This window comes from Lissotriton helveticus, chromosome 1_1 (genome assembly GCF_964261635.1).
Source record: "Lissotriton helveticus chromosome 1_1, aLisHel1.1, whole genome shotgun sequence".
NCBI lineage: Eukaryota > Metazoa > Chordata > Amphibia > Caudata > Salamandridae > Lissotriton > Lissotriton helveticus.
Window position 1 is genome coordinate 1415976197 of NC_136057.1, and position 27026 is coordinate 1416003222.

General features: G+C 41.4%; 1 protein-coding gene across 1 annotated transcript in view; it reads right to left on the reverse strand.

Annotated features, from left to right (window-relative positions):
• Positions 1-1606: 1606 nt before the first annotated feature.
• LOC144773185 (beta-1,3-galactosyltransferase 1-like) overlaps positions 1607-27026 on the reverse strand; it is a 345444-nt gene continuing 320024 nt past the window's right edge. Inside the window, exon 2 of the mRNA XM_078658076.1 lies at positions 1607-3618. Coding sequence (XP_078514202.1) covers positions 2536-3573 — 1038 coding nt within the window. The 5' untranslated portion in view covers positions 3574-3618 and the 3' untranslated portion in view covers positions 1607-2535. The remainder of the gene's footprint in view (positions 3619-27026) is intronic.

A 27026-nucleotide genomic window follows, 5' to 3' on the forward strand; every position in this document is an offset into this window, starting at 1 on the left:
TCTGTAAGAATACAGGAACACTGATTAAAGTGCTTTGAAGCAGTTTTTTAGGGATTGGACAGTGAGGTGGATGTCTTGGCAGTCATGGTGTACTCGGCAATGAAATCTCATGAGATTACATATATCATCTTTGGCCTTTCTCTAAAGGTCCCCTTTCTCTGTCTGAGTGAGTCACTAGTTAATTATCGATTTGGCAGTCATCTTAGTGTAGGATTTTCTCATGTACTTTCTAGTACGGAATATTTTACAAGAGAGTTTGCGTTATTTGAAGGCCTTCAGAGAGGACTTTCCCTGTAAAGATAGCCTCTCTCTTCATTCCTTTGAGTTTTTTTTAATCCTTTCTTGAATCCCTCATTTAATATTTTGTATGCCACCTATAGAAGCAAACAAAGTGTGTACAAGTAATCCTTAGTATGGGAGCAGCAACTTATTCTGAGTTCAGGCCATTATTAAGGATAGATTTGTAGCCAAGATCCTGAAAAAAAGTAGTGCAACAGCAATCTGATGTGATAAACGTGACACTTTTTATCAACCAAAAGGGTCTGTAGGAGTGACCCCCATATAGTGGGATTGCTTCCTAGTGCTTCTGGAGCCCCCACAATCCACTCTCCAGACAGCAGAAATCATATAAGATTTCCATTTAAAGTTCAGGTTGTAGCCCTTCCCTCAAGGTGTGATATCCAGCCCTGCTGTGAGTGACATCTGAATCCTAACTCCTAATGTGTGAGACTTACTCCTTATGAGTGAGACTTGAGGTATCTTAATTTAATGTGGAACTGGAAACAGCGAACCTGTTGAGATCAAGCCTGTTTAAATATAGTGCACCTCCACTTTTAGGTCTAGCTTGACAGTAAAGCTTTCTTGAAGACATTTTGTTACCAATTCTTTCAAACATCTATAGAGTGGGTTTTGGGTCTACACATAGGAGTCCTATTCTCTCGCCTCCTGTATTGGCTATTTGGTATAGCATTCCGCCTCCAAGGAAGTGCTTCCATTGAAGTGCATGAGGTACATGTGAAAAGGACATTCAGTTATCACACCATTTGTATGATTCAGTTCTTTACCTCCTATACCCATCCGATCAAGAAAGCAACAATTTGTTGTTACTTTTTCAGCAGAATTAGCAAAGAAAAGAGGACAGGCTTACAGAATACCGACAACAGAAATATCGACTGACATAAATATTGTGTCCTGTACATCATTTAGAAAAATACTGTCCTCCTGGGTGTAGATGTTATATTATTAACTCTAATATTGGAGGGAGGATAGTTGTATAAACTATATTTAGGCCATGATATTTATGTCAGCTGGTATTCTGACCTTCATAGTCCGACACCACACTTCATTCGATCACATCTACATGATGACTTTAGGGGGATGTATGACATTACAACGCATACTTTTACATCGCATGCCTTTACAACGCGGTTTTTACATCGCATACCTTTACAACGCATCGCGCTTTGGGGTGCTGGATAGTGAATAGTTTAATTTACTATTCCAACTCCAGTCCCCGTGGACACTAGGGAAGGTGTTGGACAGTAAATAAACGTATTCCTTATCCTAGAGCGCCCCCCAGCGCAATGCGTTGTAATGGTTTGCGATGTAAAAGTTGCGTCGTAAAGGCACTGCGTGGTAAAAGTTGCATTGTAAAGGATGTTTCCCCTTTAGGGACTAGACCACAAAGGCATTACTACACAATCTACTTCAATATAAAAATATAGCATCTAATATTACAGCAAAGGTGATACACCTTGTAATTATGAACATCGCTCAAGACTGTGAATATATTAGCTCTGGCTTCTAGCTGAAATAGAAGCAAATATTCTTTTCCCACATGTGGAATACATCAAGTCTGAACTTCATGGCATCAGAAGCCCAGATCATATAGACGCCAAGACAGTGAACTGGGAGTGTGCTGAGGGATGCTACATAGATAGCACTAACACCTGCCGGAACCCATGTCTGAAGCATTGAAACAACAGCGCATAAGGCTGCCAAGAGAAAGGTGAATTTCGCAGGTTCTCCATTTGATACACAAGGGAAATTATATTACATTTCTAATACATACAATTTTAAATAACATTGTGAAAGTTGTTGGTTTTCTCAAGTTCAGTTGAAGAGTCAATATGAGTCAATTCAAGTCCTTAAATCAAAGGTTTTAAAAAAAAAGAAATTCCATTCGTCATTTCATTATGGTCGTTAATTACATTTCCTTCTGACTCAATCTGGAATGAACAAGATTCACGAGGAAACTTTACTTCCTGTTGGAAATAACTACATTGCCACCTTCTCTCTTTCTCACAGACACACACACACAAGCAACAAATTGCTGACAGCTTTCCAGTGACACTGTAAAGTACATAGATGTATCTCTGAGGTGGTTATGATATTCATCTGAATGTCCCGGAGATTGTTGTCACAGTTTCCCCAAGCGTGCCTCCCTACTGATGTCATGCCAGGCATGTTTATAATGTGACACACCAACAGAGTATGTAGATGTTATAAAAAGTACTGGCAGCCAATACTTGCACATCATGGCTTTGTAGACTTGAAGCAAGTTGTATCATTCTTTGGTAGAAAGTCTGGCCACACCTTTAAAAGTTCCTTGTGGCTAAATGGGTGGACACAGGCCAGTTTGTAGAACCTGCAGCGGTCAAACGGCATTCCATACCCATGAAAGACAGCACTGGGGGGTTGTGTGATCTGAATTCCCAGTTCATGCAAACAAAGTCCGACAAATGTATCTTCCATGGGAAACACTGGTATGAGCTGAGCCACGTTGTAAATTTTCGTGGCCACGTCTCCAGAAAATAGATAGCTGGGTCCAGCACAGTATGGAGGGTACTTGTCACCGGGATAGACCTCTTTTGGGATGTACCACTTCCTGTAGGCCTTGTCCCTAATCGGCCCTGTGTTGTTGAGAATGCGGCCGGTGAAGTAGTTTGTCCTGGTGGGACCTTTGGGTTTCAGAAGGTCATTGACCAAGAAGTCCACATTCAGAAACACATCTGAGTCTATCTTCAACACGTAGCTGGCGGTCGGGCAGTATTTGGCCACCCATTCCATGCCCATCATGGTCTTCACTGTGAGGTTGTGATAGCTATCCAGAAAGTCCTGCTGCAGGATATCATGAAAAACGAGACTCTCCTCCTGAAGTGCCTGCTGCACAGGAGTCGTGAATAGTGGATCGACCCCAATGAGGAACAGACGTTTTATGACCACTCCCGGGATGATCGTTTCATTGCCCCAAGTCGCCCTGATGAGGTGCCTTGCCTCAATTTCTGTTGCCTTCGTAACTACCAGGAGGACCAAAAAGGGTGCTTCCTCTATGCACTTGTCTGGTTGGTTGAGCAAGAACCTGTAATTGTAGGGATAGAGCGGGACGAGAGGGTGGCGGGTTTTCGGTGGCAGCACAGTGGTGATCTCCAAGACATAAGCTTCTGTGGTTTGGTGCTTTTGCCAAATGTCAATTTTCGCATCAGTTGAAATGAGTATCACGATGATGGAGGATGCAAGCATGAAGACTGTGACACAGAGGAACAATTGTCGCTTCTTTAGAGGCCTTTTCATAGTGTCACACTGTTCTGGCAGAAACACAGCTAGGAATTGCGGGATCTGCAAAGCAGAGAGCATGGAACAAGTTAGAGCTGACATATTAGTTACTTAAAAAAAGCAGCAACTAGTAAGTGCATTTTGTAAACGTCAAACGAGGTTAGTCATCTGGAGGAGGCTGCAACCCCATTCTTGCATTGCAACCAATCACATCTGATGTGCTTTATATGGATATAGAACTGATGTACACAAGAAAACACAGGGCATCAGAACAAAACATCAACTTATCCCAACAGTGTGTGCTTGCAAAGCTTGCCTGGTTTGCTAGCCAGTAAATTCCAAGGCTAGCATTATTCTCTACTTGGATCAACCGAGTGCATACAACACTTCACAGAATAAAGCAAAGTGTGCATGGATATGTAAGATTAAAATAGTCTTAGAGTCATTAACCTGTGGAGAATCCAAACCACAGAAGAATAAAAGATGCATGTTCTTGATGGAGAATGACCACACGGCAAAGTTTCGGTCAGAGGTTTTTCAGGAATATAGATTTTTAGGCATGCTCTGGATTGTGTATTTCTCATTCATGTGAACTTCATTGTGCAGTAGCACATAACTCAATGGATTGGCACCCCCAAGATCTTGTGCTTTATGCAGGTTGACACAAGGTATCATGCAGGAACTGGTACTAACTTCTTTGCTACCAGTGTCATAAACAACTACAAGGCAACACCTCTTTCTGCATGCAAATAACCTAAACAAAGTAAACTACAGAACCAGTGCTGAGCTCTACAAACACACGGAAGGCAGCGAGGGACAACCAAGCATGAAACACCAACTCAGGGATTGGGAGATCAGAGATTATGAGGCCGCCACGAGGTCAACCTTGGCAGTGCCACAGAAAGATACACATCCTGTATGCCAAGGGACACATGTTCAAGTCTGCAGCTCACCTGACACCTTTTTTGAATTCAGGTAAGATTTGTTGACAGACTCTGAAAGTAAAGAAAGAAATGGCCAAGGTGTGCAGCGCTCTGTGAAGGCTTGGGTGGTAGCCAGATTGGAAGCACGCCACTTTTAGGCTTCTCGCTGGAGCCGAACACGACAAAAATACCGGCTTGGCCAGGCCAGTTTGCCGCCTTTCTAGGGTTTTCTTGACATTGATGCTAGCGCTTGCACCCACCATGCAGTGGGGTTCCCCATTCACTCTCTGCACCAACCAGACAGTGGGATTCCCCAACCATACAAAATCCCAGCTATCAGTCCCCTTCCCCCCATTAAACTGAACTTACTCAGCCTAAGCACAACTGGAATGTGTCTAATAACTTGTTTTGCATTCTGCTCAAGGGAATTGGCATGTATACGTCACTACGGAAAAATGACACAACCTCCAGGTTGGACTGGTCATTCTGTCTGCTGGGCTTTTCCCCAGCAGGCTCCAGGACAGGAAGCTCCTTTCAGTGGAGGATGGGCTGCCAATACCAAGCCCCTTAGTTCACATTATATTTGCAGCCTACTGCAATTTAGGGCTGGTTTGAGTGGTTTGACTGGGCTGAATTTGGTTTTAGTGGGGTGTGCGAAATTTGTGTAATATCCTTTTGCGTAATTACTCGAAATTATGGAAAAGGCATGCAAAATACAAATGTGGCATTTAGCAATATATTTTAGTGATTGGGGAGCCATGTCACCTTAAAAAGTTGCTGAGAACCTGCAGAAGTTTACCAAGTCAAAATGTGTGGTGAATTTGGGATAATGACGAATACGGAACAGAAAACACAATGACACTTCTATTTCCCTATTTTCCAGAAGAAAGCTGGGACTATAACGCATTTGCCGCAATTAGTACATGCCGTACTCTAAGGTATCAGTATTTACATAGTGTGGTTAATACTTCATAACAATCAAGTTACTTACCTGTACATTGTGGTTCTCCATTATTGATATCTTTTATAGATTCACATGCGACCATGAGGACAGGGAAGATTCAACCATGTGAGTCTATAAAAGATACATTACTGGAAAAAAACCAAATTACTTACCTGTACACTGTGGTTCTCCAGTATTGATATCGTTTATAGATTCGATGCTTAAATCTTCCCTGTCATCATGGTCGCATGTGAATCTATAAAAGATACAATACTGGAGAATCCAAGTTTTCCTCTGAAAAATAAGGAGTTACATGTGGAGTTCATCCATCCATCATTTTACCTTTCCATCCATTTGCCTAACCACCATCCACCCTTCCATTCATTCATCCATCCATCTATTCATACATTCAACCTTTCACTTCTACATCCTTTGACTCATTATTCATCTATCCATCATTTCCATCCATTCACCTAGCCATCCTTTCATCCACTAATTGTATTGTACTGCAATATTTAAATAGCGCTTACTATGTGGGGTGCTAAAGTGCTTGCCTACATGGGTAGCATGCTACACTGTGTTTGGCAGTGGTTCTTAACTTGCAGTTCTGGGACCCCTGGGGGTCTGCAAAGCCTACTCAGGGAGTCTGCGACTGCTTAGAAAATCAAATAATATTAACAATTTAATAAAATGTATATAAATAAAGAAGCTAAATATAAAATAAAAAATGTAAAAACGGTTTGTAAAAGTGAAGAAATTGAAATTGGAGGCTAAAAATTAAGGTCTTGATTTGTAAGAGCAGTGTAAGTGCATCACACAGAATATAATATTGATTAAATTAAAAAAAGTACCATTGTTCCCATCAAAATAAAAATAAAAATCTGTTTGTTTGTGAAAATAAATCCTATATTTCATCATTTGTGAATGTGTTTGATGAATGTCTGTGTCTGTATTTTTCGGATGTTGTTTTACCATTCAAATCATCAAAAAAGCATAGGCTGCATCCCTGACTTCCAGGAATGAATCAATGGTGGTCCCTGGAATCCAGTAATGGTTCAGTGGGGGTCCCCAGGTTCCAGTAATGATTAAGTTGATTAAGTTGGGGTCCACAATAGTCAAAAGGTTAAGAACCACTGGTATAGGGTGTTTGGTTGAAAGTGTGTGATCTTTGTTTTGATCCTAGGCGGGAACTGTTTCCATGATGTGAGTGGCGACCACCGAGGTGCGGTTATTGCATTATAGAACACAGTACCTGGCAGTGTAATGGATGAAGAAGTGTGAGAGATATGTGTGCAGTTTATAGTTTTTAGAATGCTGGCAGCTTTGAGCAGCTTTGCAGGTCCTTTTTGGAATTTCTCATATTTATCGTCCACTTAGCTGGTTACTGTATCGGGTTGTCCCTTCTGAGACATTTTGTTTAACCCCTTCCATGCTCATGACGAGCTGAGCTCGTCATGAGTTGCGCCACTCGCATGCTCATGACGAGCTCAGCTCGTCATGTAACGCGGCTTTTAGAAAAAAGCCGCACAGGGCAAAAATAACCGCCGCACGCATGCGGTTAAAGTTTATGGTCCTGAGCAGGCACAGGTTAAAGGGAGAAATGGTCGAGAGATCTGCTGGGATGTACTTCGTTAATATCATCCCAAAAATGATTGTCAGTGTTAGATGCTATGAGTGGTTGTAGTCTGTAGCTAGTCAGGACATGTAGTGCTGGATTAAATTAGTCGTCTGTGGGGCTGTGTCATGTGGCAGATCTCTTCAGTTATTCTTTGTCTTTTTAGTTCGTGATGGATGGGTTATTACTGTGGACTTGTACTGGGAGATGGATATGACTCTTACCAGTTTTGCCTTATGTGAGTGTAAGAATGTCAAGCAGTAAAGGGTAATTATTAAGCAGCCTGAATGAACTGCAGTTGGCTGACTGTTTAATATTATGGTATTAGTTTTTGTGTGGGTTATACATTGTATTATAATTGCATTATCTAGCATCAGCTACCCTTGACAAGGCATTGCTGTGCTTTTCTGCTGGGCAGCACGCTGCTCCAGGTCCAAGAGTTAGTGTTTTTTGGGGGGAGTGGGTGGGGTGGTTATTATTGGTTATTGAGATTAGTCTTGTACTCTACAGGAACCATTCCCAACCTTTACTCCAGTTCGTATGTGGTAAATTACGTTAGTAGGAGTTAAGTGTGATTTTTAGGGGGTTGGGGGTATGGGAATTTCAAGCATTGGCTAGTGATATTAATAGACGAGCTACAGGACATTAGGTATTGTTAAGGTTACGACTTTTAAAGGAGAGGTCGTGATCTTTGAAATAAAGTGTGGGCAATTTGCAGAGATACCATAGTAAGGAAAAAGCCAAACATGCATGTAACTTACAGTAGGTGATAGAATCGAGAGTTGGATATTTTAAGTCAAAGTCAGTTTACATGCAGGGTTTTTAGGAATAATGTAAAGGCTTTTGAGAAAGCATGCAAACCTGTACAACGAAATAACATTATTTGCATATTTTGCAATGCAAAGCCGCCCATGAAAACACCAGCATGTATATGCACCACCATCACCCGTGCGTATATAGTATTAAAGTAAATATGGGTTAATTTTCACATAAAATCAGAAAGAAGAAAAACACAAAATAAGAATGTTGTACTTTAAATGTGTGTGCTAGAGATAGATGCACCTTCTCTTTCCCTCTGATGATCAGGGTAGGATGAAGAAGAACAGAGTCTGTTTTAGTGGATTTGTGTAAAGTAATGCTCCTCAGCAGGGTCGGACTGGCCTATAAGGCAATCAGGCAGTGTTCCTGTGTGGGCCCATTTTTTGACTGTGCATAGACTTCTTTTATGGTCTTCTGGCCGGTTTTATTGTTAATTTCTATGACATTAAAAGAACATTGCCTGCAACTAGGACAAATCCATGTAGTCTCCCATACTTTGCATAACACCTATACAGACCCTCCCATCCCCACAGTATTTTGTGGCCTGGGATGGCAAACTATGCAGCACAAAAAAGCAGAATTTGCGATCCCAAACCCCCACATTTGTGGCATTTTTGAGGCAGGTACAACATGTCTCTGTCACAAAAAGACAGCTCGGTCCTTGGTGTATCACTACTAGACGCTCTGACAAGTTAATCTGTGACCTGGCACTGTGTCCAGCAGCACTGATGCCAGAGAGTGCATTTCTACATTTGAAAAAACTGTTCTCTCTGGGATCTGACATCCACTGTCCCAAAAGCACACTGGGAAGCAGTGGGTTGTGGAATCGGCTGGGGCACAGGACAATCAAGGTGGGGGCAATGGAGGGTAAGGAGGCGGGTGGGATGAGCAGCCGCCCTCCTGGAGTTGTTTCAGCCACAGTAGAGGGGAGGGGATGGAAGTGTAGAGGAGAGGGTGTGGCGTTATGGCCAGAGTCTGCCAACTGGGAAACCAGGCTCGAGTCCCAGCGTCCAGCTAGTAATTATGGGCACATCACCTAACCTCAAAGTGCTTAAAAAAATAAATGTGACCTTGTGTAATGCGTCTGGGGCTCATGTAAAGCGCTCTAATACCGGTTGGTAGTGCTATTAAAACCGCAAAACATGAAGAAAAAAAAGTAAAGGGGTGCTAGGTACCACGAAAAAATGGGAAGTGGTTAGGGAGGAGGCCTGGCAAGTCAGGTAGGTAATCAGACACTGGTGCAAGAGAAGGGCTCTGTCCATTACCAAGGAATTAACAGGTTAACAGGTGAGAGAGGAATATAACACCTCTGCGGCCTTGGTAGCCTGTTGTTCACTCTCCTTTTATTGGCTAAGCACAGCAAAGAGCCAATAAAAGGAGGATCAGCCTCAATTTTTCTTTTTGAAATTACAATTTTTGCTGGCATTTCTGTTCAAAGAAATGCAAAATTTTCACAAAAAGTGCTGATTTAGCATTTGTTTGCTAATCACAAAATCGCAATATCTTGGGGGTACCGCTTCTATCCAGATTTACAAACATGGGCCACTTTTTTAGCTTTCTAATTCACTAAGGGTACCAGTTTTATTTTGCTGTCTGGGTCTATTTTCTGTCCCAGTCCCATATTGCTTCTCAGGGCAGGTAGCACTAGGGCTGTATCTAATCTGGTGCACCCTCAACATAGACACAATGAAGAGTGAGATCCTGCATCTGGTTGTCATTCAGCCTTCCTGTAGCAGTAATCAGGAACATAGGGGTTGTACCTACCACTGAGGAAGAACCACATTGAACAGGGCTCAACATAACCCACGCACTTTATCACTGAGAGAGAATCTCACAAAACAGGGTTCACCACAACCCAAGCACTTCCCTGCCACTGAGGGAGAATCACACAGAACAGGGTACGACACGTCCCAAGCACTTTACCACTGAGGGAGAATCACACGAAAGAGGGGTTACCGCAACCGAAGTACTTACCTGCTACTGAGAGAGAATCACACAGAAGTGTTCAACACGTCCCAAGCACTTTACCACTGAGGGAGAATCACACGAAAGAGGGGTTACCGGAACCAAAGTACTTACCTGCTACTAAGGGAGAATCACACAGAAGTGTTCAACATGTCCCAAGCACTTTACCACTGAGGGAGAATCACGCAAAACAGGGTTTTACCACAGTCGAAGCACCTGCTACTGAGGGAGCATCACACAGGACAGGGTTCAACAAAACCTAAGCACTTCTCAACCACTGAAGGAGAATCACACGAAACAGGGGTCAACACAACCCTAGTTAACAGCTGCACATCAACAATATTATCACACACAGCAAATAGAATATAGCACAATACTTGCAGCTTACCAATAGCAAAAGGTACTAGCATCAAATCTGAAACACAAAGATTCAAAACACACCGACAACGCCCAACATTTAACTTCATAGCACAAACGCCAGATGTGTTATTCAAAAAACATAAGTTTCAGGTAGAATTTCAATTGCAGATATTGCGTAATAAGGTGCTGAAACCAAAAGCAGAATATTCTTGTTTCAAACAAACATCATTCAAATTAAAACCATGAAACTTTAAACAAAAACTGCATAGGATAAGTAAATGCTGAAATTTAGATGGAAATACTTGGGGTCCGATTCACAAAGGTAAAATGAGACGAAAGTCTAACTTTTCGACTTTCAGTATACACAAAGGGCATTTACTACTGGCAAATGCCGTTTGTGAATACCGAAAGTCGTAAAGCTCAACTTTTGCTATTCGCAAAGGGCATTTATGAGTAGTAAATGCCCTTTGTGAATACCAAAAGTCGTAAAGGTTAGACTTTCGCCTCAGTTTACCTATGTGAATCGGGCCCTTATAGAATAAGATTTGCAGCATGCCAACATATATACTCATTGCATTTTAACCACACTTCACACACAAGAAAAAATACTGTCAAGTTCAAGACTTTGGCTTGTGGATGGCACTCCAAGATTTTGTTGATGCAATGCAACTTATAAATTAGACACTATTTACCCATTAATACTTTTTTCTACATTTGTAAATATAGTAGAGTTTCCCCAATCTGGACTCTTAAGCCTAACAATAATTCACACACAATCACAGTTATAAATGTATTTGGGTAGTTGAAAGGCTAACTAGAGAAAGTGTTATAAAATGTTACCCAGCTCAGGTTTTTAGCCATATCCAGGATACTGAGCAAGTGTGTTGAACCTTTTACAAAAACGTTCAGGGCTACATAAGCATAAGAAATGCCATTCGTAATTTTTTTTTTTTTTAAACAAGCCTAAACTTTAGTTTAATTTGTACTGTTTGGATGTGCTACTCATCGTAACCTAAGGCACAGCTTAGGTGGCAAATATAGAAAGAACAATTCTAAGGCTGATGGCTTCACAGCAGGGGCGGCCTTAGGCATGTGCAAGCTGTGCACCTGCACAAGGCCACCAAACCCCAGGGGCCGCCAAGCCAATATATATCCTTAATATAATAACCCTCTGAGGATGGATACATATTTGTTTGGCGGCCCCTGGCAGGGATTTGGCGGCCTCCGGCTCTGTTCCACTTCCAAACACCCTGACCCCCAACCTGAGCTCCCCGCCCGGACCCCCTCTTCCAGGGCCCCCTACCCACGCTCCCTGCCCAGGGCCGCCATGAGCCTAGAGCCACTCCTGTTCACAGAAATAAGGTTGAGCGCATAGTGAACTAATTATAGCCGTCCATCAACGCACAGCCTCGATTAAATGAATTCTGGTTGCACAGGTTGGATGGTTCACTGGAGACCTGTGCGATGAGAGCAGGAGGGGATTGGCGCATGCTGCTGGAAAGCATGGCGCACCTCACGAAAGGCCAGAGCTAATCTGACGTCTATCGTTTTGCCACAACTTTAAACAAAGCTGCTCTTCAACTGCCTAAACTGAGACTGTACAAACTGCAACTGTGGCCGTACAACAAAACTGTCCTGCAAAATGTGGGGTTTATTTATGAGAAAGATGCACAATGTTAAAATAGGTCTGCAGAAATGATTTCTGCATAACTGCAAATTCATTACCTCGCTACGGTATATTCTCAGTGTTCGCTGTCATGAAACATCCCACAGTGCTTTTTTTTGCAGGTCATTTGAAAGTACCAAACATGTTTCTCACTAGCACATACTTATTTGAAGAGACTGCTTGTGCCAGTTGCTTTTACTGTTGATTGCTTTGACAAAGTATTATTTACATTCCATACAGCCAAGGCTATGGAGGGTTTTAGCAAACTTTGATAATAGACAATGAATCTGCAACAAGTTTAATCAGACACGCTGTGATCTTGGGTACACTAGGCCTTATCAGCACACCATCACCAACTTGACAATTTCGCAGTTACAAAGTCTCCGGGAAACCGGAGAAATAGTCCTTGGGACCAGGTGCAGCTTCCAATCACTTATTTAGCCATTTTTTAGGTCTCACGTAGGCAGCGCAGTCGCTGTCTCTCAAGATATGCTGTGTCTACTGTATGAGCTTTCAGCACGCCCATCCGTTTTCATTCCTTCCTTCATGTGCCTTTCGAAATTTCTTTGTTTTTGTTGGTGAATAGTTTACATTTGTCCCTTCTTTTGCTGTTATGGTCACGCCCTTGAGACTGGCCCCGTTACATGGATCGTTTCACTATCGGTCATATATGTTAGTTTCAGTGCGCTACTTTTTCTTTTGCCTCAGCTTGTTTGGCTTTCCAAACGCGCACAGCCGAGGGCTGCAAATAATATCCTTATCGTGTTTTCCACAGTCTTTGGGTTCAAGAGCGCTTTTTCAACCAGAGGCAGGGTTGTTTTTTATTCTATAACATTTTTGGTTTCATTAGCTTAAATGTACAAACCTTATATAATATACTTACTTAATGGAAGTGTAGTTTAAGAAGACGGCTGAGAGTAGGATCAAACTATTTAAATTGAGCTTTTGACAACGTGATTATTTGGATACGATTAAAGAGATAAAAATGCTGTTATTGCTCCATTTAATGAAAATGTAAGCAGTTTTAAGCTGCATGCTTTCAATTTGTTATGCTTTCTTTTAGGTTTCAATCGTTGGTGAAATAAAGCCTATATCAAGGAATGCCTCCTTGTGCTCCCCAAACTCAGCAATTAATGTGAGGTTCCTTAACATTATATCCTGCAAGTAGACAGGTCAACACCACCTCAGCACCACAGCAGCACCACTTCAGCACCTGTCAGCGTCATGCAGCCCCACCTGAGCATTACTCAGCAGCACTGGAGCACTAACACAACACAGTATTGTGTGCATCGTGTATATCTCCGGTTAGGAGATATCTGTAAGTGTTAGTGAGTGTTCTATAATAAATACATATTGTTATAAATACACTGTGTCGTTCTTTTTCACTTAATCTATATCAATAAGATTATGTTCTGGTAAAACAAGCTGCTTTACACTCCTTCTGGGTAAAGCCTGAAGGCAGCTCTCCATAGCCGCTACTTAGAGAGCTTTCTAATGGTGTCTAAGTCCACTAAAATCACCATAAGGGTTGTCTGGATTGATTTGCATAAGTATGAATCATATACCAAGCCAGCTTCTCACAAGCACCAGTTGTGGCCAGTCCATATAAATACACTGGGTCTCATGAATATGCCTCTTTCCTGAAAGAGGAAATTAGAATAAGCCCTTAAAGTGAGGACAACACTGAAACGGTGGTGGTGAAGGGGGAAGGTGCCCAGGACTTCACAGGTACAAATTGGTGTTCCCTAGATGAACAGAAACATTTGAGAAAGCAGTGATAGGTAAGTGTGTGCGTTGTAACTGCTCTCCAGGAGCTGTACCCTCAATCTCCTCCTATAGTAGGGGAAGATAAGTGAAAGGACCCCGGCCACTCACATTACACACACTCCTCTATACATGCCAACCTATTGGAAATACCTAATAGTTTTAGAGACATATGTTGCAAAAGCTGCATAATTCTTCTTAGCTTTTATCGGAATGAAGGAAGCATGGAAAATGTTAAATATAATTTTAACTTCCCAACCTCGATCATGAGGTTTTGCATGCATGCCCTTAGGAACTAAGAGGTGCTATTCATGAACTCACCCTGATCTTTTCATTATCTGTCCTCTGTGCAAAACAAAGCAATTAGCAAAGATCTAAAGTGACTGAGCCACGATCAGACAGGGCTGAGCTAAGACCAACGTCACTGGCACAAGATAGTAAATCGATGGTTCAGTATTAGTACTGGCCTAAATTACAGCAATGGCTCAGGATCAGATAGGGATGGCTTAAAAACAAACTGTTTTGAGTCATGTCCGCTCGTTACTAGCCTACGACAACACAGCATGGGTCAAGATCACACAGTGCTGAGCCAATTTCACACACTGTTGGGGCAAAATCAACCACTCGCTGGCCCCAGATCATACACTACTGGACCACGTAAGACAGAGCAAAGCCAAGATCGCATACTAGTGGAGAGAAATCATCATCAAGATTCTGCTGATTATTAAACGCAGTACTAAACCTGGTAAATTGGTACTGAATCTTGTGAGGCATCAAGATGATTGTCCAGAATAACCTTTCTCTTGCAATGGACTGTATACATCTTTCTGAAGGTTATGACATCATACTAGCTGTTAATTACTATATATGACTTGTTCCACATGTGCAGAGAGAATCTAAGACTACTACCAAGGGCAATATGAATACTCAATAGTAGAAGTGTCTTATGTAGCATCATGACTTGCCCTTAGCCCCAACTACAGCCCCGCCCACTAGCCACACCCATAGTTCATGATAATGATTACCTGCTCTTATTTTTTCCCATTTAAAGCACTGCTCAATACACTTCCATTAAGTGGCAAATCTGCAATGAACAGGTAAGCAACAGGTTTGTTTTCCAGTTTATTTCTATATTTGAGGTGGGTTGCATAAAATAGATGCTTCACTTGACCACCTTGAGTGTGGGAGCGGCCAGCCATTCTGGGGATCAATTCCTTCTATAGGTCCCAGCACTCTCCTTTGCCAGGGGGTGCAAACTCTCCTACTCAGAAGCAGAGGCCTCCCCGCAGGTACCCTTAGCCCAGGACAGGTGGTGATGCCCCACAAGCCCACCTCCTCAGACTGAGCATTGTTATTCTATGGAGAATGACAGTGGGGAGCAAAAATTTGAGCTAGTAGTCTGCGCAGGGGTGGGGTTGGGGGGCTGGGAGTGATGGACTACGGAGGGCTGAGAGTGATAGACTAAGGAATAGGGAAAATAAAATAAATAAATGTGCAAGGTAAGTGGTTTTATTTATATATTTTATTTTCCCTATTTCGTTATCTGTCATCCTCCTCCCCTCCATGCTTACCAGCACCGGCCGCAACTGTTTTTCTAGGTGGGGTGCCTGGCCCAAACCTGAAAAAAAAGGCCTACATCGGTCGTCTGTCTCCACCAGAGAGTAAGTAATCCAACTTTTAAATCTGACCCTGACTGAAGGCAGATAAGCAGGTCAAAAGCGGGGCCATTATAGGTAGAGTTTTACCGCTCCAATTGCCAGGCGAACAGTGGAAGTGTATAGAAGATTTTATGTCCCCTGCGTCCCCCGACAGTTGTCCCCTCCACTCGAATATCCGTGGGGGATAACCCCTGAACACTTTCTATACCCATGGACTTAAGTTCTTTTTTTTTTAGTTTGGGGGTTTGCGTCTGTGAGGCACGTCACCCTCAATATGTAATTAATTATGGTGAAAAAGAACTCGGAGTGATGAAATTACAGGGTTGTAATTGAAGCATTAAACATTAGACCTTTCTGGGAGAAATGATTAAGAGTTTTAGGGGGGTGTCGGGGCGCTGCAGTCACAAGAACTCACTAACCAATGAGATGGTGTTACTGCAAGATCCCAGCTCAGTGACCTGCGAGGAGGGCATGCCGTTGCTTTTTGTGCTCCTGTGAGCAGCACTCCGACCCCAGGCAAGGTTTCCCTGTAGTATCCAAGCATTACCTCCACATCCCTCTTGCTTATCTCCATTACGCAATGAGACCCCTGCACCTCGTAGACACACTCCCTACCAAAATAAAACGGCACCGTCCCCTCCACACTACCTCTTCTTTTGTGTCTGTAGACATGGTAGGGTGGGTGTGGTGTGCTCACTCCTGCATGAGTTTGTATGTTTGTGTCTGTTGCTTCCTTTTCGCCGCCCTGGGTGGCATGTGGCTTCCTGATGTGGGTGTTGAGCTCCCGTGTGTTCCGACGTTCCTGGCTTGGTTTACTGCCCCGTGGTACCGACAGTAGTGAGGTCTGGCTTCCGCGTTTGTCTTTCAGGGTTGGTCCGTCTTGTGGCGTGCTGTGAGGGACGTTGTCATTCTGGTGAGTGGGGGTTAGGTCTGCCTGTGGGATAGGTTACCCTGGGGGTCACCTCCCTCGTTCCCTTTTCTTGCAGGGCCAGAGGTCTGTGGTGCTTGCCTCCAGCTGGCTTGTGGGCGTGTGCAGGTGATGGAGAGAGGTGGCAAACGCAAAATTTTGTGTACCCCTCTTGAAGTCAATGTCCCATAACGTTAACATATACTAAAAGTATGTTTTGTGAAATTAATCAACCATAGAATTAGACGCACATATATTTTTTATTATTACACACGGGAATACTAATTTTGCTTGTATGTTGCCACATAATTAACTAATATGTATTGTTATAGTGTTGTGAATTAATGTGCAGCTTAAATATAAACAAACGCAGACTAAATGTGCTTATTGTATACGTCTTTTGTGCTAAAAAGTGGACGATTATGTAAGTATAAAACGCATTTGTGTGGCTTAGTTGCTAGGTAACAACTAATGGGAAACATTAGTATGGTGGGAGGTAAACAGAATGGTTATACTTCAATAATTAACATTAATTTGTGTTTGTTTCTATGATAGTTCCAAAAGTGGCCTCTGAGGCCTAAGTAAAAGATGGATGCTCGGGTAAAAAGTGAGCAAGAGCTGGACAGCGCAGGCGCGCCAAAACCTGTAAGTCAGAGTGAACTGCCTGTGCTCGAGGAGGTTCAAGGCTGCCTTGGCCCGGAACCTAGGATGGGTGCCAAACATGGACGCTTGAATGTTGTGATCGGGAGAATAAGAGGCGATGTTACAACTAAAAGGAAATAGCTAAGCTATGGACTGTCCTAAACAAAGACCCTTTATTTTTCTTCTGAACCATCGAGAAAATGATGTTGTAATGGTGAGATGATGCTCACCCACCCCAAATTTGTCCAATCAGAGTTCGAATAAGTAGTGCTAGTTACAATTTAGATAGATTAAATTAGGGAATTAAGGTATAAAAAACCCTGGTTTTGTCTACAAGGGGTCGCTATTTCGATTTCTACTGGAAGTGTTGCCCGACTGATGACCGATTCATGGATGTAAGACTCTAATGATTTTTTACTTGTTTGCTTTGCAGAATAGAAGGATAAGATGAGGGTGTTAGTTAGGGATGTTAGGAGAGAATGAATTTGGAACTATCTGTTCTTTGCTAAACTTTAACTGAATTCTAAAAATAAGCGATTTTTCCTGAGCTCTAAATAAAATGATCATTTGAAATAAAGTTTAAGATTTTACTGAATAAAGAATTAACTAATGCATAAATGTCAGACATAATAAAGTTTTGCTGTTAATAAAATTGGGGAAATGGAATTTTAAAAGCTGGTCTTGTGATTTTCCTACGCCTAATTTTCTTTCTAGCAGATCCATTGCCACTATGGTGGTGAGTCTGAACAAATAAATGTTTGAATAAAACCATGGTAAAGTGTAATAATTTGTAGGTGTAAATAATAACTGATGTAAATAGGTTTAGACACTCCACCAAATGTTACAGCATTTCTCCATTGCGATTCACCAAAAGCCTTGAAGCCAAGTGTAAGTGAACAGAGTAAATGCGCAGTGTTATGGGCCCCACTGGTGCATGATTTGTGAGTTTTCAGGTTTCAGGGAAATGGTGAGTAATGATTAGAAATGATTTTTGGAAGTGTGGCAAGGTAAAGTCGCACAGTGCATTAGTCTGTTTCAAAAAAGGAGTATCGCCGAATACTGCGGTGGTATCGTCGCATATTACTTTTTAGGGACATTAGGCGTGAAAGGATAAATGTATAGTGAGGACAGTCTATGAAATTTCAGCCTTCAAGCACAGGGATCATTGCGTATCCTGATTAAAACTTACTGCTGGGAGAGTAGTAGGACTCAACCCGAGCTTGAAAGAAGGGTAAAGGAGCGGCATCTACTTTACTAACGATAGAGGAATTCTGTGGTGGGTTAGATGGGCGCGCTGCCTACTGGTAAAACAGAGTTCATGTATATATGAATAGGGTTTTCCGTATGAACGTGTGTAAATGATATTGCAATTTGCGTTCTGGTGAAACTCTAGGATTGTCTCTAAGGAGGTGAAAAAGATCTCTGTATGTGCTTTCCTGGAGAAACGAGTTTGTTATTGCCTGATAGTGTTGCTTTATCAACGAGTCTAAAAATTCTGAGGAGATAAGTGCCGTCTACTCCGGTTACAGAATACTTGTGTGATTGAAAATTCTACTACTTTACTAACGAAACAGATTAGTGGAATTGTTTTGTGTAGGTTACTAACTGATTTTGTAAAATATCTTGTAAATACGGCTTCTTGAAAAAACCCTGGAAAGGAGGGGTCAGTCGGCGCTGCAGAAGCCGGAGCGCTGGTGACGTCAAAAGTGTCGCGCTGGGATTGGTCCGCGTGACCAAGACAGAGTAGGAGCTGATTGGTTCTTCACAGAAAGCGGCAAAGGCTATTGGTTAAGCACTATAGTGACGTATTGTGTTCTAACTGGTGCATTAATGCGAACCGCGCTGTGATAGGTTAGTGTTACGGAATCAGCAACATAATAGTACGCGATCTTTTGAAAGCAGGAAAGTTTACCGAAAATGTCATACTACTATTATGATGATGACAAGAAGAAACCTTTATGGTTTAAAAGGCTGAAAAACATGTTTGTAAAAGACAAAGAGGTAGTTACGAGAGAGGGAAAAGTACTTCCTTCACCAAAAACACCCGCTTCCTATATGTTAAGGAAATATGGTTATCATACGTGTGTTTGGTTGGAAAATTGGGTACAGTATACCAAGGATGATGGTGTGTTAGCTTTTCCAGAAGGAGGATCATTTGATTTGGGTATTTTGAGGAATTTGAGAGACAAAATGATGAAACTTGAACCGAGACCCAGACCAACTCAATTTGAAGCATTGGTTGAGTGGGAAGATGAGATGCATCAAATGGAGAGTGAGAGGTTAAGTAGGTATCTTAGACCAAGAGGTAGAGGTAGAGATTTGTGGGGAGAAACACATGAGACTAGAATGCGGAAATGGAGGAATGGAAGCATGTGTGATGCATTGTATACAGTCAGATTGGTAGAAGAATATGAGGGACGGAAAAGTACAGAAAAGAAAAAGAATACTGAATTAGGAAATCAAAGCTATGGTGAAAGTGAATCAGAGGATGCTGTTTTAGAAGAAATATTAAATAGGAGACCACCCCCATATCAACCAAGTTCTTTATGGACTTCACCAAATGCCCCGGTGACAGAAGAAAGAGTTAATGAAACGGCAAGACAATCATCAAATTTCAGAGATTTCCCTGAAAGAGTAGAAAAAAGATATGTCCCGAGTACACCGATAGGAGAAGCTAGAATTACAGGTACTCCTGTACAAAGTAATGATACACACAGAATTGTGTTAAGTGCGGAAAGACGAGTAATGAACTGTCAAATATGTCTGATTATGAGCGTTCTGCACATGAATTGATTCAAAATCTTACAAAAAATATGGAAGCTGTAACTGTACCAGTAACAATAGGACCTATGATACCAGTATTTGAAGATCAGAAAATAAAAGAGCCGAGATTAACCATTCCATTACAACAAAGTCTACAGAGAGCAAAAGAGAGTACTTATCCAGATTTGTCAGAAATAAGGCAGAATACAAGTGTAAATCCACAAGAGCTAACTTTTAATCAAAATTTGTCATGCGGATATCCGATAGGAGCAGAATCTGACTCTGCCACTCCAGAGAGAAGTGCAGATAAAATAGATTTAACGTAAACACCTATGGGACCATCAGAAAGAGAGCTGAGTGAATGGATAAAAACGTTAAAATTAAAAGACCAGGAATCAAAAGTGTTGGATGTGGCTAAATTAAAGGTAGATATGGAAGAATTAATAATTGGGACGATTGGGACAGACAGAATAAAAACTTACCAGGATGATGAGCTTATGTTTTAATGTAAAAGCATAACATGGAGAGCTAAGACAATGCATGATCAATTAGAAGAGGTGGCAAGTGAATGTGAATAGAATTTTCTAAAATAAAATCATTGCAGAAAACATATCGAGTAGATTTTGCAGAAAGAGACATTGAAAATATGAACACTGCAGGAAGACTAGTTCAGATAAAAGATTTGGGGCCATATGTAGGTAAATGGCATTTACCGAATCGTAAATACCGAATTTTACCGATTCGGTATTTGCAAATCAGTAAATGCCATGTAGGTAATTATTCTGTAACAATTACCGATTCGGTAAGAATCGGTAATTACCGATTCGGTAATTACCGAATCGGTATTAGCCATTGATTCCTATGGGCCTTGAAGCCCATAGGATTCAATAGCAAATACCGATTCGGTAATTACCGAATCTGTAAAATTACCGATTTTACAAGGGGGACAGGGTGTCACTTTGACACCCTGTTGCACCCCTGTTTCTGGCTTGTGTGCCATGTGACACACATACGGCACAGATGTACATGCACAGATGTGCATGTACACAGGAATTCGTTATTTACCATGCAATAATAAATCATGGTAAATAACGAATTCCTAAGTGCCTGTGGCACTGTTTCCAGTGCCACCTACATCCCATATTACCGATTCTGTAAATTTACCGATTCGGTAATTTACAGATTCGGTAAATTTACCGATTCGGTAAATATACAGAATCGGTAATATTTTGGCCACCTACATCTGAAACTCAAAATACCGGTCGGTAACGGCCGAAATCGGCCATTACCGACCGGTATTTGGCCTCCTACATATGGCCCTTGATTGTGTTGTTGCGCAAATGGGGTGAGGTAGGTAAATGGATAGTCAAGTGGGCAAAGAAGAAAGAAGAGAATAGTGACAAATCCACATTAGCTTTCCCTATTAGAGAAAAGGGAACAGTGGTGACTGAATTCCCTATGAGAGAAATTCCTGGAGGAGGATATGTACATGTTCCGTGGAGCAGACAAGATATATTGTCATTTACGAATGATTTCCCCAGATTGAGAGAGAAGCCAGTAGAATGGTATCGACAAGTTGACAGATTTGTAAAGGTGTCAAAGGTATTGTGGATTGATTTGGATGGATTATTCGACATAGTGGTGCCAACAGATTTATGGACAGAGTGTAAAATATCTGTGGATTGGCCAAAGGAGGAGTATCCCAGAGTTGAGAAAACAGGAGTTCCATCACCAGACGTGATGAGAAAATATGAACAAGTGATAGTGTGGTTGAAAAATAAAATACCCCTAAAAGAAACTGATTGGGTAAAGATAGACAGGACCACCCAGGAGCCGAAAGAAACTGTGCATTCATTTTTTGAAAGATTGTTGTTGGTTTTCAAACAATATAGTGGTTATGAGGAATTAAATAAAAAGGATATGAGTCACTTTGTGTATAGGTTTGTATATGGATTAAGACCAGAAATTTCAGACATGATTAGACATAGCATGATGGATTGGCAGTCGAGCTCAGTAGATAAGGTACTGAGACAAGCAAAGTATTGCAGTGAAGAAATTGATGCAAAACAAAAGAAGTTGAAAGAAAAAGCCATGTGGGCACAAGTAAAAGTAGCAGAACAACAAGTAGCACAGATGGAGAATAAGAATGCATGGGATCAAGGTGGGTTTAAAGGCAAACCTAAATTGGTAGGGAATATTGATGAATTGAAAAAGAAAATGCCATGTTTCAATTGCGGCAAGATAAGGCATTGGAAACGAGAGTGTAAATGTCCGCCTAGAGTTAATGGGGAACATACATCATTGAATCCGCAGGTGCAGTCTGAGGTAAATCAGCAACAACCACAACAACAGCAGATAGCAAATCAGCAAAGTCAGGTGCCGCAACCGCCACTGCCATACAGTGGGAATCAGCAGAGATACAGTGCAGAGACAGGATTCAGCGGAGGTGAACAGGTAAAAAGACCGCAAAGAGTAAATGCGTGTCCTCAATATTGGTTGCAAGAAGAGAATGGCAGTGAGCCGGATGAAGGTTTCTGACGGTGCCTGAAGGAGGAAGAAGAGTGCATGCTTGGAGCCACTCTTGAGGTATATCAGTCAGGTCCATTTGTGAACGGAAAAGTGAATGATGTGGAAATAACTTTCCTAGTGGACACTGGTGCTACCTGTTCTACTGTTAGATCAGTGGCAGTTCAAAATCTTTCTCTCTCGGGTGAGACAATCCAGGTTGTAGGAGTAGCTAATAGACAAATAAATACTCCTCTGACAAAACCAGTTGAAATAGAGATTGGCACATACAAAGATATGCATCGATTTGTGGTGTGCGACAGCAGTCCTGTTAATTTGCTAGGCAGAGATATATTGTGTAAAATGAACTGTGCCATATATTGTTCACCAAATGGCATAGAATTGCAAACTCCAGATGAAGATAGTTTGTATAAACTGACAATGCTCATGATTGAGGCAGAACAAAATAAACTGTTTCCTGTTTTTGATAAAGAGAAAAGTCCTGATGAACTGAAAGAGACTGTGAAAGAAAGTGTGTGGGATTTTACTGGAAAGGATATAGGGTTAATGAAAGGGGTTGATCCTGTGAAAGTGTCTATAAAAGAAGGTGCAAGCTACCCAAATATACCTCAATATAAAATGACTGCAGAGGTAATTGAAGGAATTACTCCAGTAATTGACAAAATGATTGAGCAGTGAATTTTAAGAGAAATTGAGAGCAGTCCTTGTAATTCACTCACTCACTCACTCACTCAACATTTAGAATTGTGCAGGACCTGAGAAAGGTTAATAAAATTGTTGTTCCATGTAGTCCAACTGTTCCGAATCCAGCAGTGATTTTGTACCAAATACCTCATGAAGCAGAATGGTACACAATGATTTACTTGTGCAATGCGTTCTTTACTGTTCCATTGCATCCAGAAAGCCAACCAATTTTTGCATTCCGGTTCCAAAATCGTATCCTGGCATGGTGTAGAATTCCACAAGGATACACTGAGAGTCCATCGATTTTTAATCAGCTGCTAAAGAATTAATTAGAAAATTTGAGCATGCCTGGAGAGTCAGTATTAGTGCAGTATATTGATGATCTTTTGGTTGCATCAAAAACAAAGGATGCCTGTATAACTGTTACAGTGGCATTGTTGAATCATTTGGCTGAGGAGGGACATAAAGTGTCTCCTTCGAAATTACAGTTTTGTCAAAAAGAAGTACAGTATTTAGGCCACAAGATTGCAAAAGGAATAAGACAGGTCACAATTGAGAGAATTAAAATGATACAAGGAATGCAGCCACCTAAAACCCAAAGACAGATAAGAATGTTCCTAGGTATGGCAGGTTACTGCAGACAGTGGATAAGTGGATTTTCATTGATTGCAAAACCATTGCAGAGATTGACAAAAGCAGACATCAGAGACCCTATTGTTTTAACCAAAACAGAAATGGAAGCATTTGAACATCTAAAAACTAAATTGTGTGAAGCACCAGCTTTGGGAATGCCTGATTATGAAAAAGAATTTGAACTGTACTGCAGTGAACAAGAAGGATGTGCTTTGTCAGTATTAATTCAGAGGCATGGAAGAATGAGAAACCCAATTGCGTATTTCTCAGCTGTTTTGGACCCTGTTGCAAAAGCTTTGCCAGGTTGTTTAAAAGCAGTAGCAACAACAAGTGTAAGTCTGGAGCAAAGTGAAGGATTTGTGATGGGATTTCCTGTGAGGGTGTATGTACCTCATTCTGTGGAGATTCTCCTCACTAGAGCACAAACACAGTACATGACAAACAGCAGAATGACCAGATATGAGAAAATAATTTTGGGAGCTGAGAATGTAACAATTGCAAGATGTGTGAATGTTAACCCATCCACATTGTTACCTGATACCATTGAGGCAGAAGTGAAAGGTGAGCTCGATCACAAGTGTTTGGATGTTTTGGAGTATTGTACAAAGCCTTGTCCAGACATCAAAGATGAACCTTTACTTGAATCAGATTTTGTAATGTTTGTGGATGGATCATGCTTGAGAACAGAGAGTGGTCTAAGTGCTGCATATGCTGTCTGTACAGTGGCAGAAGTGTTGGAAGCATCGTGTCTGAGAGGAATTCATTCTGCTCACATAGCGGAATTGATTGCTTTGATACGAGCATGTGAATTGGGAAAAGAGGTAAAAGTAACCATAGTGACAGATTGTCAATATGGTTATGGAGTTGTTCATGATTATGGACAGCTTTGGTCCCAAAGAGGTTATTTGACTTCTACAGGAACACCTATTCTGAATGCTGAGTTCGTGAAGACACTGATAGACGTGATTCAGCTACCTGAAAAATTACCTGTGGTAAAATGTTCTGCTCATAAGAGGGGTGAGGATTATATCACTCGAGGTAACAGTTACGCAGATGTAATTGCAAAACATTGTGCAAAGAACCAAATTTCAATCAATCGAGAGAAAACTGAAGAACATGTTCCAAGTCCTTTAATGCTAATCACTGTAGTTGAGACTTGGCAGGAAGTGAAGCAAATGCAGGAAGAGGCAGGAGCAGAGGAAAAAGATATCTGGCTAAAATCAGGATGTAGACAAAGGGAGGAAGATAACATTTGGGTTTATAAAGATGAAAGACCAGTAATGCCCGATAGCATGATTTCAGATATGGCCCGAATGTACCATTGTCAGGGCCACATAGGTAGAGATGCTATGATTCGTCTCTTTAGACAGACTTGGTATAATCCAAAATTTAGAATGATTGCTGAAAGTCTGTGTCAAAGATGCCTGACCTGTCAACAATTTAATCCAAACAGAAAAACTGTTGTAAGTTTGGGAACCATAGGACGGGAGGGTGGCCCATTCACAAGAGTTCAGATGGATTTTGTTGAATTACCCCCATGCAACAGACTCAGATATGTTCTTGTGATAATCTGTTTGTTCTCTTGATGGGTAGAAGCTTTCCCCACACGGAGGAATGATGGATTAACTGTTGCTAAACTGTTCTTGCGTGAGATAATACCACGCTTCGGGTTTCCAGTGACTATTGAGTCGGACAGAGGCCCGCATTTTCAAAATGAACTTATGCAGATGATCCGCGAAGCTCTGGACATTCGCCAGAAGCTGCATTGTGCATATAGACCTGAGGCTTCAGGAGTAGTTGAACAGGTGAATGGAACAATTAAAAACAGAATTGCAAAGATGTGTTTGGCAACAGGAATGAAGTGGCCTGATGCTTTGCCACTTGTTTTAATGACACGGAGAAGCATACCTGACAGAAAAACAGGATTAAGTCCACATGAGATCTTGATGGGCAGGGTGATGAGACAGGCTTATGTACCAGTTGATAAGTTGTTAACAATGAATGATGATATCATACTGGATTACTGCAAAAATCTGTCTGATGTGGTAACTTCTGTGCTCCACCAGGTGGGAACTGAATCAAATTCCAAAGAGAAAAATCCAGCTCATGATCTAGTCCCTGGGGACTGGGTACGAGTGAAAGTTCATCGCAGAAGGAATTGTTTGGTACCAAGGTGGCAAAGACCACGTCAAGTTATCTTGGTCAGTACTACTGCAGTTAAGTGTGCTGGACTGAAAAGGTGGGTACATGCTAGTCACACCATCCGTGTGCCTGAACCTGAATACCCATATGACGGTGAAAGTACAACTGACTCTGATTCTGACGGTGAACCAGAGAAGAATCCAGATATTGATGATCGACAGGAACGTCGACATCTGGAAGTATCAGAAGCCAGTTCTGCGTCTGAAGGTGAAGGTGAAAGGGAGATTGTTGAAATACCAGATTCAGAAGATCAACTTGAAGATCGAGAATCGGTAAAGACAAGCACCAGTAAAGACGCAAAGGAAAGTGAAGAGGAAGTTGTTGAAAAGGAGAAAAATGAAAAGCAATCTGAAGACTCTGAAAGCAGGAACGGAAATCCTGAAACTGGGGAAGAGGAAGTAACTCACGACAAGGATGAGATTCCAAGTACCAGTTATGAAGGTGTTCTTAACAGAGTAACAGTAGAGAAAACAAAATCTAATGAAGATAAAGACATTGTGAAGATCATAATCAATGATACAGTAGAAGACACCGAAAGTGAAACTGATGACAGTGCAGACGAAACTCCATTAAGAAAAAGCACAAGAAAAAGAGCTTGGAGAGTGGAGCATAATACAATAGAGCCGAAGACTAAGAAAGTCTGCAAAGGAGACAATTGGCCTAAAGGAGCTGGAGGATTGAAATTCAAAATAGTAAATAAAACAAAAGAACAAGAAGACGAAGTGAACGAGATTACCAGTCAGAAAGAAACACTGGGAAAGAAAATAGAGACTATTCAAAGGCCAAAAAGAGCAAGACGTCTATATCAGAGGTACAACTCACCTGAGTGGACATATATTGTCCTGCCACCAATTGTTGAGGTTAATAGCAGTCAAGAAAACCTGTACAACCCAAAGCCAAATGAGAAAAGTGAGTAAAGAAGTCAACTAAGAAATAAAAGATAGGTGCTCAAAGTATATGATATTAAAATAAAAAGTCTGAAGTCCTGTGAGACGGCTATTGTAAATATAGGAGAGGTCGGCGTTGACAAAAGTTCGGAGAAAACTTGTTAGAAAATTCTAATTATAGTATAATTTAGAATAGAAATTGGCACAAAGTCGAAGAAAATTTGTTAGTGTGGTGAGTGGTGTTTAACTTGTAAGTGACATAAGGTCGTAGAAACAGTGTTAGGGAAGATGGCAATGAATATCACAGAACGAAATGTTCTATTTTTCGAAAATGGTGTAGATGCTTTACAATAAGCATGGGGTTGTTGATTATCTTGTGGATAATATTAGGTATTGTGATTCCTTTCCAAAGCAATTTAACAAAATGAAAACCAAATGTGAGTTCAACTGAGCCAACTGAGAAAGAAAAGGTGCATGAGACTCATGTGTACAGGCCAGAGTTGCATCAAGATAG